This window comes from Rhipicephalus microplus, chromosome 1 (genome assembly GCF_043290135.1).
Source record: "Rhipicephalus microplus isolate Deutch F79 chromosome 1, USDA_Rmic, whole genome shotgun sequence".
Taxonomy (NCBI): Eukaryota; Metazoa; Arthropoda; class Arachnida; order Ixodida; family Ixodidae; genus Rhipicephalus; species Rhipicephalus microplus.
This window is the reverse complement of record NC_134700.1, coordinates 292,726,711-292,740,102: the sequence shown is the minus strand read 5'-3', so window position 1 is coordinate 292,740,102 and position 13,392 is coordinate 292,726,711. Positions and strand designations below refer to the sequence as shown.

General features: G+C 43.1%; 1 protein-coding gene across 7 annotated transcripts in view; it reads left to right on the top strand.

Annotated features, from left to right (window-relative positions):
* LOC142763602 (uncharacterized) overlaps positions 1-13,392 on the top strand; it is a 122,345-nt gene that overhangs the window by 39,919 nt on the left and 69,034 nt on the right. For all 7 annotated transcript variants that reach the window (XM_075865154.1, XM_075865153.1, XM_075865155.1 and 4 more), the window contains 4 exons: positions 2,587-2,997; positions 3,595-3,930; positions 9,994-10,514; positions 11,129-11,257. In XM_075865154.1, coding sequence (XP_075721269.1) covers positions 2,587-2,997; positions 3,595-3,930; positions 9,994-10,514; positions 11,129-11,257 — 1,397 coding nt within the window. The remainder of the gene's footprint in view (positions 1-2,586; positions 2,998-3,594; positions 3,931-9,993; positions 10,515-11,128; positions 11,258-13,392) is intronic.

Below are 13,392 nucleotides of genomic sequence, written 5' to 3'. Positions count from 1 at the left end.
ATAGCATACTAGTAAAGGTATGACATGCATTCTCATGAATTGTAAGTGTTTATGCTTTTAAAGGTACACCAAAGGCAAATAAAAATTTGTGTCAGGGTGAAAAATCAATGTTTGGGAACATCTAAAACATTAATATTATCAACAGCAGTGCTCTACTAATCGAGAAATTAAGGTAAATGTATGACACTGCATATGCCACGAGTGGGACATTTTGAAATGATACCAACGATGTCAAAGTCCTCTACTACAATTATTCACTGGTAAGCAAACCAGCTGCAGTAATAAAATAACCTTTTGTGCATTACAACATTAAAAAGCTGCTTGTTCGTTGCGATTTGATTCATAGAAGAAACCGCCTGGCATTACTATGGAGAATTGCACGAGTGATTCAAAATTTACGTTTTTGCCTGATTAGGCCGGATAGGTGATGCCATCTAGTGGGGCCCACTTGAAACAAACAAGCAGAAAAATGTTCAATAGCAATTGTTGCTGTTGTGGCTCCCGCTACTTCCGTTCTGCCGCTATTATACTAGTGTAGGCGGCTGCACAGTAAAGGTGGGCAACATTGTGCATGGCAAGTGTGATGTCACACGATCCGCTTTTAGGCGCTAATGCAATGCGAACCACTAAAATGTGACTTTATTGCAAAATAAGCATTTCGTTAATATGAAAGCCTTACAAGGTTCCAGGGCTATTTCAGCAATCAGCATCTACAAAAGATTTGCCTTTAGTGTTCCTTTAAAGGGGCCCTGCAACGCTATTTGAGCATGGTCAGAAAATGCTGCCGGTGGGTACTAGAGGCTCCCGAAGACACGCAAGCCAAATATTATAGCGCAGCGCACGGCTTGGAATTCACAATAAATTCTCAGTCAGCTGAAAATTGCTTTCTCTCCTCTGGACAAATGAACGAACAAGCTCAAAAATCACTTGGAAGAGCTGATTATCAGCCAATGGCTGATCGGAACATGCCGCATTCGGTCAATAAGGGGATTCGGTCGTTAAGGGGCCGCCGCGGGAGGCTGCAACTTGTCCATGCGTGTGCATGCCATTGCACTGAAAAGCTGCATTTTGAAGAAAAATAGAGGGAGAGAAAGGGCTCAAAGTAGCAAGGCACGGGTGACATGTTATTCTTCTCTGTGCCATCTTTTCCTGCTTAGCTTCAGGTACTTTTATCGGAAAGAGCGGAGAGAGAGTGAAATCGCAGCGTGCATTAAATTTTCGTAACTCTACTCTTACTGAACCGATTCTACGAATTTTTGCGGCAGTGAATTCGTGAGGCAATAAGCTCCTTTAGATTATCCATTCCATGGCTAGTACTTGAAATTTCAAGTGTGGCAGGGCCACATTCTCAGTATACAAAATATTTGTTTGTGTCCCTTTACCTTTATTTTTTTTATCTTTTTTTTCTGTTGTGATTATGGCAGAACATTAACTGCAAGACTTCCCAAAATATAGACATCTTTAGTTTGGTGTGTGCAGCTTCATCTGCACATTGTCGATTTTGTCTCGCCATTGTCCTGATATTGATGACTAGTTTGTACTTACAGGATAGATTACCGCCATCCTACAATTTTCATTTTACAAGGAGTAGAGGGGCCTAGTATGGACTTCTGCAGTAGGGATATAGGCAGCGTTGTTGCACTACTAATTTGAAGGATGCGGCTTTGGCGTCTGGCCATGGTGATGAAATTTCAAGAGGGAAGAATGCAAAAACACCTATTTACTTAGATTTAAGGGCACATTGAAGAATCTGAGCTCGAAAAAATAGTCCCGTAGCCCCCTGCTGTGCCATGCTGGACTCATAAAGTTCCTGAATTTAATTTATTTTAAACATGATCATCCCTTTAAGGCCCATTTTTAAATAAAATGGGAAATTGCTCCCTCTGAACTTTGCTCTGCTCTGCAACCAACAGCTTGGCATGGAATGTGATGTCACAAAGTGAGAGGATACTACTATGTAGTGTCACATTGGACATACACCTGGAGACATTCGGATTTCAAACAGCGCAGTAAGGGCATTACTGTTTGTTGCATTGTGCCTGAAATGTCTTCACTCCTCTCGCTATAAACAGCAGCAAACTGTTGATACTTGCATGAATAAAGGCAATGACGCACGGCAGCCATAACACATTTCTATCTCTTTCATTCACATTGTTTTTATTGTTCGCAAAAACCTTACCTTTGATAGCAACTCCTGTTACTCAAGAATGTTGCTTGCCAAGGTTTCATTACATTTTGTCTGGGCTGACTGTTGTCACACTGCTGTACTGTTCAGCTGTGACGGTAAAAAATTTGAACACAAACATTCTATCACGCTAGACATGGTAAAATATTGCCAGCTTTTTGTAGGATCTGCACGGGTTAACATTTAATAATGTAACCTTACATGTAATGTAAGCTTCAATCTCTGTTGTCGTATGCCCTTTAAATGTGGGATGCTAGTCCCATTATAATCTGCAATAAGGTGTAAACATAAGCTGGTTGGTGTGTAGTAAAAGAATGGGTAACAGTGCCAGGAACGGGACAGAATGAGGCAGATGAAGCACTGTGAAGCACTCATAAGTGAACTTTTTTTTATTTTTGTAGGAGCCAACTGAAGAAAGTATCCCGGAAATTCAAAGTACAGCCTGCAGAGAGTCAAACCATGCAGTAGTGGCCTGTGAACTCGAAGGCGAACCTTTAGTTGTCAGCCAGATCGAGGCAAATTGTACTACCGAATCTGACAAAGAAACGGACGTGGTCCCCCTTCATGTTGAAACAGTTCCTCCAGCATTGGAGAAGACTGAAAACTTGACATCAGTGCCATCTAGCAGGTTGCTGGACTCTGTCTCGAAGGCTCAAGAAATTGCAGAGGCAGCACCAATTATTGACAGTGAGACTGTTGCATCTCCCTCCTGCCTTTTGTCGCCTACAGCATCATCACCAGGCGAGGCGAAAGTTGCCGACCATCGGGACCGACGATACTACAGCAGTCCTGACAAGTGTGGTGCGCTTGATGTAAGAATGGGAGTCGGCATTTCTTATTTGATGGCTTTTGTAATTTGTCAGCATGCGAGGGTGGCTGTAGCATGGCAGTGACTTTCGCCATGAACTCAAACATGGCCGCTGCTGTTTCATAAATGTTAGTATTTATAAGTCCTTTCTATTTAGTGATGTTTGTTTCATATAATTACATGTTTTAAACACTACAAACATGGCAAAATATAATGGCACCTTACTTTTCTGCAAATTAATTTTTAATTTAATTTATTTTAATGTCAGTGAGTGCAAGAAAGATTGGTCTAACAGCATTCTAATGAAACTTGGTGTTGTCGCAGCACCTATCTATTGTGGAGCTTGGCAGTGTGTCTGGTTGTTTCTCATTGAAGTATTGTAGCAACTGTAAATGCTCGGCAGAAATTGTGTGCACGCACTTGCAGTAGTACGTACCGTTTTGGCATTGGGAAAAAGAAAAAGGCTCTTCTTTCATGCTTGCATGGTGTAGGTGGTGTTGGTTTTATGGAGCTTGAAGTAGAGTCATGCCATTTGTACAAGTTCATAAGTCCCTTACATGAGTTCATGATTGCCGATGAGTTTGTTGCTTTGCCTGCACAGAGTCCCGAGAAGGGGTCAACTACGCCTAGATCATCGAGGCGCAAAACCAGATGGCAAGACGCGGAACCCAACACCGTTGCAGAGCCACCTGCTGTGCCTCTCTTCAATTGCCCAGTGTTGCCAACAGAACATGTTAAGTCAGTTGCAACTACATTCACTGAACCACCAGAGCATGACAAGGCTTCTAGCAAGTCCCAGAATATCAACACGTCGCTTCCGCCACCCCCACCGAAGGCTCCGTCTCCATCACTAAGGGCCCCCTCTCCACCACCGAAGGCACCATCTCCACAGAGCAAAGAGTGTGTTGCCACGCTGGATTCGAGCCGTCCTGAAAAGGTCAGGCAACATTGTTTTAAGCTTTTACAATAGGAAGTACAGACCGCTAGGTTTAGTTTGGTAGAAGCACACATCGGGACTTCAGTACTGAAGCATCACTAGCAAGAAGCACTCGTCTGTGAATTAAAAGGACAGGAAGTTATATCACCATATTTTCATTTTGCGAAGGAACAGCATTTATAGACAATACTCGCCAAAGAAAGGCAATTCATTGCATGTGTGAGCCAGCATTGTCAAGATATGTTCAGTTTTCACTTGTAGCAACAGGTTGTGTTAATCCTGGTCATTTTGTCGTCCAGAATGCTTCTTTAGAGATGCAGTCCCAGTATAATTTTTTACAAGCATGGCTGTTGGGATGCTCAAAGGTGAAAGTTAATGCACTATGCTGAGTGTCCCAGTCATCAAGAAAAAAAACATTTTTACAAAGGGAAATTTCAGTGGCAACAAGCTAGCTGACTGCACTGTCAAAGCTGGCCAACTGTTTGAGCTTTGTGTAATGCAACTCTGCATACCTATATTGTGTTATTGCCAGTTTGGCTGCAATACATTAGCTGGCTCTGGTGCCTGTCTTTCTTCTAGTATTACTCTGTCCTTGTGCTGTTTCTATGCTAAAAGCATACCTGTCAAGTCTCCTGGATTTCAATCATTTATGTTTGTGCGGCTGGCAGCAAAATCTTCTCCTGAAATTGAAAAGTCTATGCGTGATTTGCCACATTGGCAAAATCGCCAGGCGTGCACGGAATGCGCAGCATAGTCACAGCAAAAGCTGGAAGAGTGGTTTTTTAGAGCCTTTTTAAGCACTATTGGGGTAACTGCTATGAGCACACTTGAAGAGTATCCACTATGTCATAAAACCATCATAATTTTTGTGCAGGCCTTCACTATGCCATCCATCCTTCGTCATTCTTTGATGAAGCGCGATACCCGCTGCACACTTGCAAGGAATTTTTTGATGCTGTAGCTGACAAAGAATTATGCCTAGGACTATTGTAATGGGTTGTACCATTCAATGGCCCACTTGTTATTCAATTCGAATTGCGTGATACCTGGCTGTTCCTTTGTTGTTCTAAATACTTTATTACACAGATTAATGCAATTGCTTTCCCAACATGAAGCCGGTCTAGGGTCAGTTTGCCATGGAGTTCCAAGCACCAGCACAGCTCAGAGGTAGAATACTGGGCTGGCACACAGGGCACCTAGGTTTGAATTCCATTGTGTCTTGGTGTTTATATTTACTTATCGTTTTCTCGCCTTGCGCGATAGTGATTACAAACACCGGCGGCACTGGCAGTGGTGGACAACTACGGCGCACGGGATCCGTGTTGTGATCTCATAACAGCTTTCGCAGTGAAAATTCAACCCAGTCCGATCGAGGCTTTTTGTGAACCCGTCGCTTATGGCATTATTCAAACTAATTTAGGAGGTCATCACCATATTTGCTCACATAATAGGTGCACTTGCATAGTAGGCACACCCCCAGTTTGGTGTCGAAAAATCACATGTTTTATTTCCGCACATAATAGGCGCACCCCAAACTTGGCCATGATGAGTAGTTTTGTACCGATTTGCACAGTGGCAATTAGACGCCCTTCTACATTAACTAAAGTGAGGACAAAGAAAAGAAAAAAGACTGTGCCATCTTCGTTGGGTGGTTGGGTGGTTGCCTGGGTGTTGGAATAGCCTCTGCACCGGTGCCAACGTGGCTGTGGTCGCTAGCCGGCCGCACGCACTCTGCATCACGTCCTCTTCAAGTGTGCATTGAGTTTACTGTCAGAAAAAGCATTGTCGTGATCGTGTTTGCTACCTCGTCCGCTAATTTAAAAACTTTTCCGCTTTCCAACGCGAGCTTTCGCCGACATTCGATTTCCTGGACCCTCGAGGGACCACGAAAACGTCTAGGAAATCAGGCAGTCCGAACGAATGCAAGCAAAAACATACTTTTTAATAAGTATTTTTTGCTGGTGGAGAGGGTCGCGGCACAAGTGCAGGGTTCTCATTGCGATTCAGCAAATGCATCGTTTAGGTGGCTCTGAAAAGAGCCGAAGAAAAAAAAGAAAATCCAATGTGGTCGGCGCTGCGGCATTTGTAAACACTTAGGCGAAAAAAAAAAAAAAAAGGCCGCTTGTTTTCATCTGCATGGCATCATTTCACTTGCCCGCGATGATGTCTGCTTCAATTTCAGTTAATGTCATGCTGTCGCTGTACACTGATGACAGTGTCAGTGCTCGCATCAACTCTGAGCTCGTTGGCTGTGTAGGCACAGCCTCTTCGATCTCGGTGTTGGAGTTGTCAGAATTCTCTAACTTCACGAATGATTTTGTCACCCGTCAGTTCCACACACGGGTCAAGGTTTTTGTCATGTCGGCGAAGCCCTCAAGGGTTATCCCGGCTGGAATCAAAACACCGGCAATGTGGACATAATCGAAGGCAACGTAGAAGGGTCGAAGTTCGTCGCACATGCTGTCCACTTTGGACAATACGGCTGTCTTCGCGTCCATTTATGATGCTCCCGTGGTGAAAAAAGTTTCGTGGGTCTGTTGCGTAAGCACCGTCCACGAGCCTCCAAGCATGGTGACGGCAGACCATAGGTCGACAGCATAGCTTTTGCCACTGTTGAAGCACAGGCAGCACAGCATCATGCGGCCTAAGCTATGGCTGGCGATGGATAGGCGTGCGCTGGATTGCAACATTTTTGGTTTTTAAGGGTCCGGCTGCCGCGATGCGGCTAGTTCGAGGTTCAAAAACAACCAAAACGGCGACGGCGACTTCGAGTCTGCAGTCAGTGGTAAAAAGTCTGGAAAATCGAATGGTAAATGCTATAAGCGCCTGGAATTTCTGACTTTTCTTTAATATATTGACTCTATGGGGTACTTGACGGTGCCATAGATAAGCCCTGGAAATCGGGCATGTCTGGAGTTTCGGGCATCTGAGAAATCGAACGTCGTCTGTACGCGGACTTGTTCAAGCTCTGTGGACTTTTGTTGCCATTGATTTCCTGGCCACAAACCTAAACATCGTATCGCGCGCTGCTCTTGGATCAGTGCTTCAGTGCAATCTTTTCAACGCACAATCTTCACGTATGCAAACTTCCCATGACAACATGCTTAACCGTAGCCTAGGCCTCATCGTTTTTGTCTTTATCGGTGGGGGTCGCAGGCGATCGAAATTGCGTTTTTCGTACAGAATCAACATAATTCTTTTTGGTGGCTCTACTTAAAAAAAAGGGGCTTGGGCACTGCTGAAGACTCAAATGGTGGTTCGTAATACGATTGCAATGTCTTGGATATTCAGTGCAAGCCGTTGAAATCAAACTATCAGTGCTATTCAGCGCACAAAATTTCGGTCGTGATAAATGCACGTAATAAAGGTGGCCTGAAACGTTTTAGGCTAATTTCCACGATGGCACTTTTCTTTTGTAGGGTTTCTTTGATGTTAACTTTCAGAAATTCGAAGGCACGCTGCATCTTACGCCGTGATTCTCGGATTTGCGAGAATGCATGCTCAGCAGGTTTTTCGCCTGTGTTGCTCATGAAGAAGGTTGTTTCAGCTGTAGCGTGGATATACGTCGATCTGTACGTTATAAACAGTATATGTTGTAATTTAAAAATAGTTTCGGGAATTTCACCCTGTTTAATAGGCACACCATGAACTTGAAGCCAGATTTTCTGGAAAAAAAAAGTGGGCCTATTATGTGAGTAAATATTCAGTAATGTAAATGAGCTTAGTTGGTAAATCCAGCCTGCTATGTTTATGAGCAATTATGAGACTGCAACAATACTTATGCTTACGGGACTTTTTGGGACTCCTCCTCTTCATCACCCTTATCTTTTCCCAGAGATGCTTCTTTGTGAAAGGAAGTGGGGAATCGGTGTGCAATCCCATTCCCCCCCTCTCACTTTGACAATCTCCTCAATTCAGATTTCTTGAACTTGGCAGGTATGCTAAACAGCTGAAGTTGAATACCATGTCTACTTGCGTATCTACCGCATGGCTCTGTTTGGTCATCACAACAATTTTTTGTGCTTTTCGACATAATAATTGCGATATCTATGATGTTCTATGGTTCCCGTGCGTAAAAGCGTGGGATCTAGGATCTGTGTTGGAAATTTGGAACTGCTACCTGCAACTTGCTTCAGAAATTTATCTTGTGCACGCGGTTAGTGAAAGTAATGCCTTTAAGATTCGTGTCTCATACCTATAGCTGTCGTGCCGACGTGGGCTCATCACTATTAGAGGTGTTTTGGTTGAACTGGTGCTGATTGTATTGACTGTGTTTTATTGTGCTTGTGAGTCGCCATGCATATGTGGAGCATATGTTCAGCACTTTTGGCATGGTTTAATATGCAGCGATCTTATCCATTGACAGTATCTTGGCTTAGTGTGCAGTTTAGGAGGAAGCAGGCGCTACATCCTCGGAGGGTCACTTTCAAATGTACTTTTATGAGCCTTTAGGCTGTCTGCGGACCACAGCGGTCTCGTATTGTACCAACTGTATCAATAGCGGGCAGAGAATGTCAAATTTTATTGGTGACGCCAAGACATCTGACTATAATATCGCCAAATATGTCGTCAAAAGTGATGTGCGAAACGTGGGTGCCAATGTCCTCATTGGCCGTATTGGCACTAGATTAAGAGGTTAAGGCACTATACTTGCTCAAAAGCTGCTTTGTGCTGATTCTGTCTTACAAGAATTTGCCGGGAAACACTGCACAATTCTTTCTCAACTTTCTGTGAGACTGCAACGATGCCCTTTGTAATGAAACTGCGACCCCAACAGCGAATCTTGAAGTGAAGACTCTTACTCTGAAGTGAGGGTTCAGTTACGTATTCACAAGACAAACCAAACTGTGACGTGAGCCTGTGGGTTGTGTATCGGGTGATTATACATTTCCCACTACTGTGGCTTTTAGTTGACATAAATCGATTTGTGAAATGACCAAGACTCAATTCAGAGTTGGGATCTTTGGCAAAAATACCAAAATAATGCTGGCTGTGGAGCATTATGAATCGCATAACGTGTCTCATAACCAGTTCATGTAAAGAAGCGTTAGCATTATACGAGTAAATACAGTACTAATGGGGCCAAACTTGCATTAAGATATTGTGTGTAATGTACGTTGTGCAATATACAAGTTATGTGGACTGTGCAAATATTTGTCGAAATTTCGCACATTTGATTGAATAAATGGTGACCAAACAGATAAAGGTAGCCTTCGTTTTTTAGAAGGAAAAGTGCAACTACGTAGCGCATAGGGCTCTGACATACTAGACGACCTATTTTTGTTACTGCAAGCACATTCAAAATAAGTTTCATGTTAGCAATAGGGCAGTTTTGAATGTCTCAAATTTAGGAGCTGTGTGTGCAAATGAGCTGACATTGTTTTGTGCACAAGACCTTAGGTCATTTCAATGTACGAATGCTCGTGTTGTTGCCATTGGTAGCATTGAGTTTATCTGGAAACTGCAAAATAAGTGCCACCTAATTAGTGTGATGTATACTAAATGCTCATTTGTTTTTAGCTTTGTTTATTGTACGTTTCCGCGCTCAGCATTGCGGAGCTTTCGTTATTTTCTTTTTTCTTCTTCTCTTCATTGGTCTTGGAGTTTAATAATGGAGTTTCACAATGGCACTCTAGGGGAAATCTGGCTCTAGAGTCCATAGGAGCTGCAATGCATGGCGTGTGAGCCAGCATGGGAATCATGGGTAGTACATAAACTAGTCTAAGCTTTTGTTGCTCAGCTCTCTGTGGCCTACAGCCATTTTGTTGCAACACAAAGTTTAGCAGTAGTGCTTAATGCCATTTCACTGTTTTGACCTTTTTAGGCTTATTCAAATCTGCATGAGAGATTCACAACAAGCCATTCTCTATGGGAAACAAAAGCCAAAAACAACAGTAAACAAAGCCACAAGCATGAAGACTAGGCAAAGCCACGAACTACCGATAATTTGTGTAGTAAATGAATGATTGCAGCACCGCAGTTCCATCTAGTAAATATTAAAGGAAAGTCTGCCCTTGACAATAGAGGCAAGGTGTGAAATGACAGCTGCAGTCATCTTTGCAGGTGAAGTCCCGCTGGCGGCGCAGCAGTGAACTTGAAACTCGTGACACACCACCCATCCCATCGATTTCTTCATCAGTAGCCCGCAGCTCCCCTCCGTGTGAAGCTAGGATGCCCTCCATACATGAAGAAGTGACTCCAGCTGGCTCGAAGGAGAGCCCGCGAAGGAGAGAGCGTAGCAGCCCCACATTGGCACTGCATTCAAAGGATTCCAAGGGGTCCAGAGGGACGAGCAGCCGAGAGCAGTCTGACAGCACAGCCTCACCCAGGGCCTCCAGAGATAACCACAAGCTTGAGAGTAGCAGCAGGGACTACAGGGATGGCAAGGAGAATAGGGACTGCAGGGACAGCAAGGTTAGTAGGGACAATAGGGACTACAGGGACAGCAAGGATGGCAGGAATTACAGAGACAGCAAGGAAAGCAGGGACAAGGATAAAGGCAGTGCCAGCAGTGCAACGAACGGCTCTTCTTCCAAGTCTATCGGCTATGAGGATATTGAAGAAAATCTTTACCTTTTCGAGAGGTAGGTTGACTTTTCAGCTCAGGTAGGCAGGCTTTTATTTTAGGCTGCAATTTTGGAGCAGCCGGCAATGCCTTTCAGAGGTGCATGGTCACTGAGAAAAAAAGTCAGCCGATTTTTTTTTTCCTAATCAAGTTAAAGTAACGGCAAAGCTTGATGCGGCACCTTGCATGTATGCACATTCTTGTGAAGGGAATTCTATAAATTGAATTTCGATTTGATGGCCTGCATACACTAGCCCCTCAGTAAACCTAAATTTGTTAAATGGAACCACTGCTTAAACGAAACAAGTGCCTCTTAATATAATTGGTTTCGTACTTCTATTCTGCACCCCTGCAGATCTCTGTGTAAATAGAATGCCTGTTTAATGGGAAAAATTTTCCCGGTCCCTTCAGGTTCTGTTTAATAAGCCGTTTAATAAGAGTCCACTGTACATGTCTCTTCAACCATTAATAACTGTACTCTGACATACATTGTGGTACCTATAAGCTGTCAACAGAATAACAATTGGAGTTTCGTTTTAGAAAACGTGGCCAGGTTGCTGCACATTGAAATGTGAATGCTTTTCGGCTCATTCACATGTTCAAGTCAAGCATTGATGAAGTTTCTGATGGCAGGCGCAAGACGAAAAGCAAGAAGGAGGTGCGCCGCATGATTTGCGACTGCTCCTTGACCAAGGATGAGAAAGACAGGGGCATCATGGGCTGTGAAGAGGACTGCCTCAATCGCCTACTCATGATTGAATGGTGAGTGTATAGCTTTGGCACAAAAGTACCCTTCGCTTTTGAACTGCCAAGCACAATATCGCGGGTTCGATTACCAGGCACAGTGGCATCGTGTCAATCAATCAATTTTTGTTCTTTCACAATAGATTGTATAATGGGAAGTGAAATGCAAGAGCATTTGTGTACTTGAATTTTTTGCAAGTTGAAGAATCCTAGATGCTCAAAGTCATTGCAGTGTCCCCCAGTATAGCATAATTTATAGTTCCGGTGGAGTCATTCAATGCTTTTTATGGTCACGGAACTGCCGCTTCAGTTTTTATAGAGCCAGTGGCCGTTCCTAGAGGCGCAGATGTGCTTGAGGGGCGATGGTAATGCTACTATCGGGGGTTGTGTGTTGGACAGTCTTGATGTTAGCTCTCTAAGCTTCCCTGACAGTTGCTTTGCTTTTAAGCATTTATTTTTAGCACTCGGCATGCATAAATACCTGCCTGAGTGTGTTATGTTTTAAAATGAGCACCAGAAAAAAAAAAAAAAGCTCGAGACATGTAGCTCATGGCGGCATCAGCCGAAAAAATGCAATAATTAAGGGGTTTACAAATTAATACCACATGTTTATTACGAATGTCGTAGTGAGGGACGTCAAAATGATTTTGGCCACTCAGGGTCCTTTTACAGGTACCCCATTCTTAGTGCACTGGTGTTGTTGTATTTTGCCCCATCGAAATGCGGCCACCATGGCCTTTCGACTCAACACTACAAGTACAGCTTTTCAATATTCCCATGAAGTTAAACATCATGCTTTCGTAGCAGTGTGCCACTTGCAATCAGAGGCAAAAATGCGAGCTGTTAGATGCCCATTCGTCCACCATAGATTCTAAAGTTGTTAAACTGTGGGCAGTATCTGAGTCATTCTGGCTGCATCTTATCAGATCAAAAACAATCAAGAGCAGGTATTTTGACTCTTTCAATACAAAGCTGATTGCAAGAGGTTTATGAGATTGTAATCCTATAATGAAAAATGAAGAAAAAGCTTTATAAATCACTTAAAAATTAATACAGCTTGCTTGTGCAAAAACAACATATAAGCACAGTGGTATATTGAGGGAGCTCAAAGTGAGGGAAGTTAGTGGGAACGACATTGCTGTTATGTGCGACGGTACATAGCATAAACTCGGCCACATAATGGCATCAGCACTGTTGTGTCCCTTGACATTTTGAAGTCTTTTTGAACTTCTCCTCAGTTTGCAGTCAGCACAAGACTGAACGATGGAACAAAAGAAGTTTAGGAAGCATTTTATGGCACTGTCTGTGAGCAAAATGTCTGCTAGGAGTTATCTCGAAAAAGCCGTGAGGGACAAACTTATAGCGCTAGCGCTTTTCAGTGGCAGTGGCTACTACAAGAAAGATTGATCTTTTTTGTGTGCAAATTCTATTGCATTTAATCACATCTTTCATGAATAAACATTCAATTTCAACTTTCATGCTTGTTTTTCTCAAAACAGATTCTGCCATTTTTTTCAATGTGCCCCTCCTTTTTCGGCTACTTCTGGTGCTTAGATCTTCATGAAACACGGCCCAAAATTTTTTTAAGTGTGAGAAATGCTATTATCTTATTTAAATTTCAATATTTTTATTATATCCCCTTCAGGCGCAACGTCCACATTTGTGGACGCCAAGTTCACACCTAGGTCTTTCGAAAATAGGTCTTGAATCTCGCGCGCAAACAATGCTCCCGCAACCTCTGCATCTTGCTGCAAGGACGCGTGGCGCCATCTCTTGCACCTGGTTCAAAATAACATTGTAAACAAAAGTCAAAATGGACGCCTCCACTTTCTATGGCGGGACGCGTAGGTGGATCTTATGTTTTTATCGTTTACTTCGTACCTTTTTAGATGGCGTGAAATTTTGCATTTGTCAGTAATAACTAAGATATCCCGCATGCCTTTTAACAATATTTTGGCAATAGGAAATCATTTGTAATGACAGAGAGGTTCAGCTAAATTTCGCGTCCACGAACGTGGACACTGCGCTTCAGTGCCTCCTTTGTTGAAAGGCTGCTATTTCTCTGTGTTTCACTTCCGGCAGCATCAAATGATGTTTACGTTAATAATTTTTGTCACCAGGAGTTCAAGATCATGCATCGAGACGACAAAAAG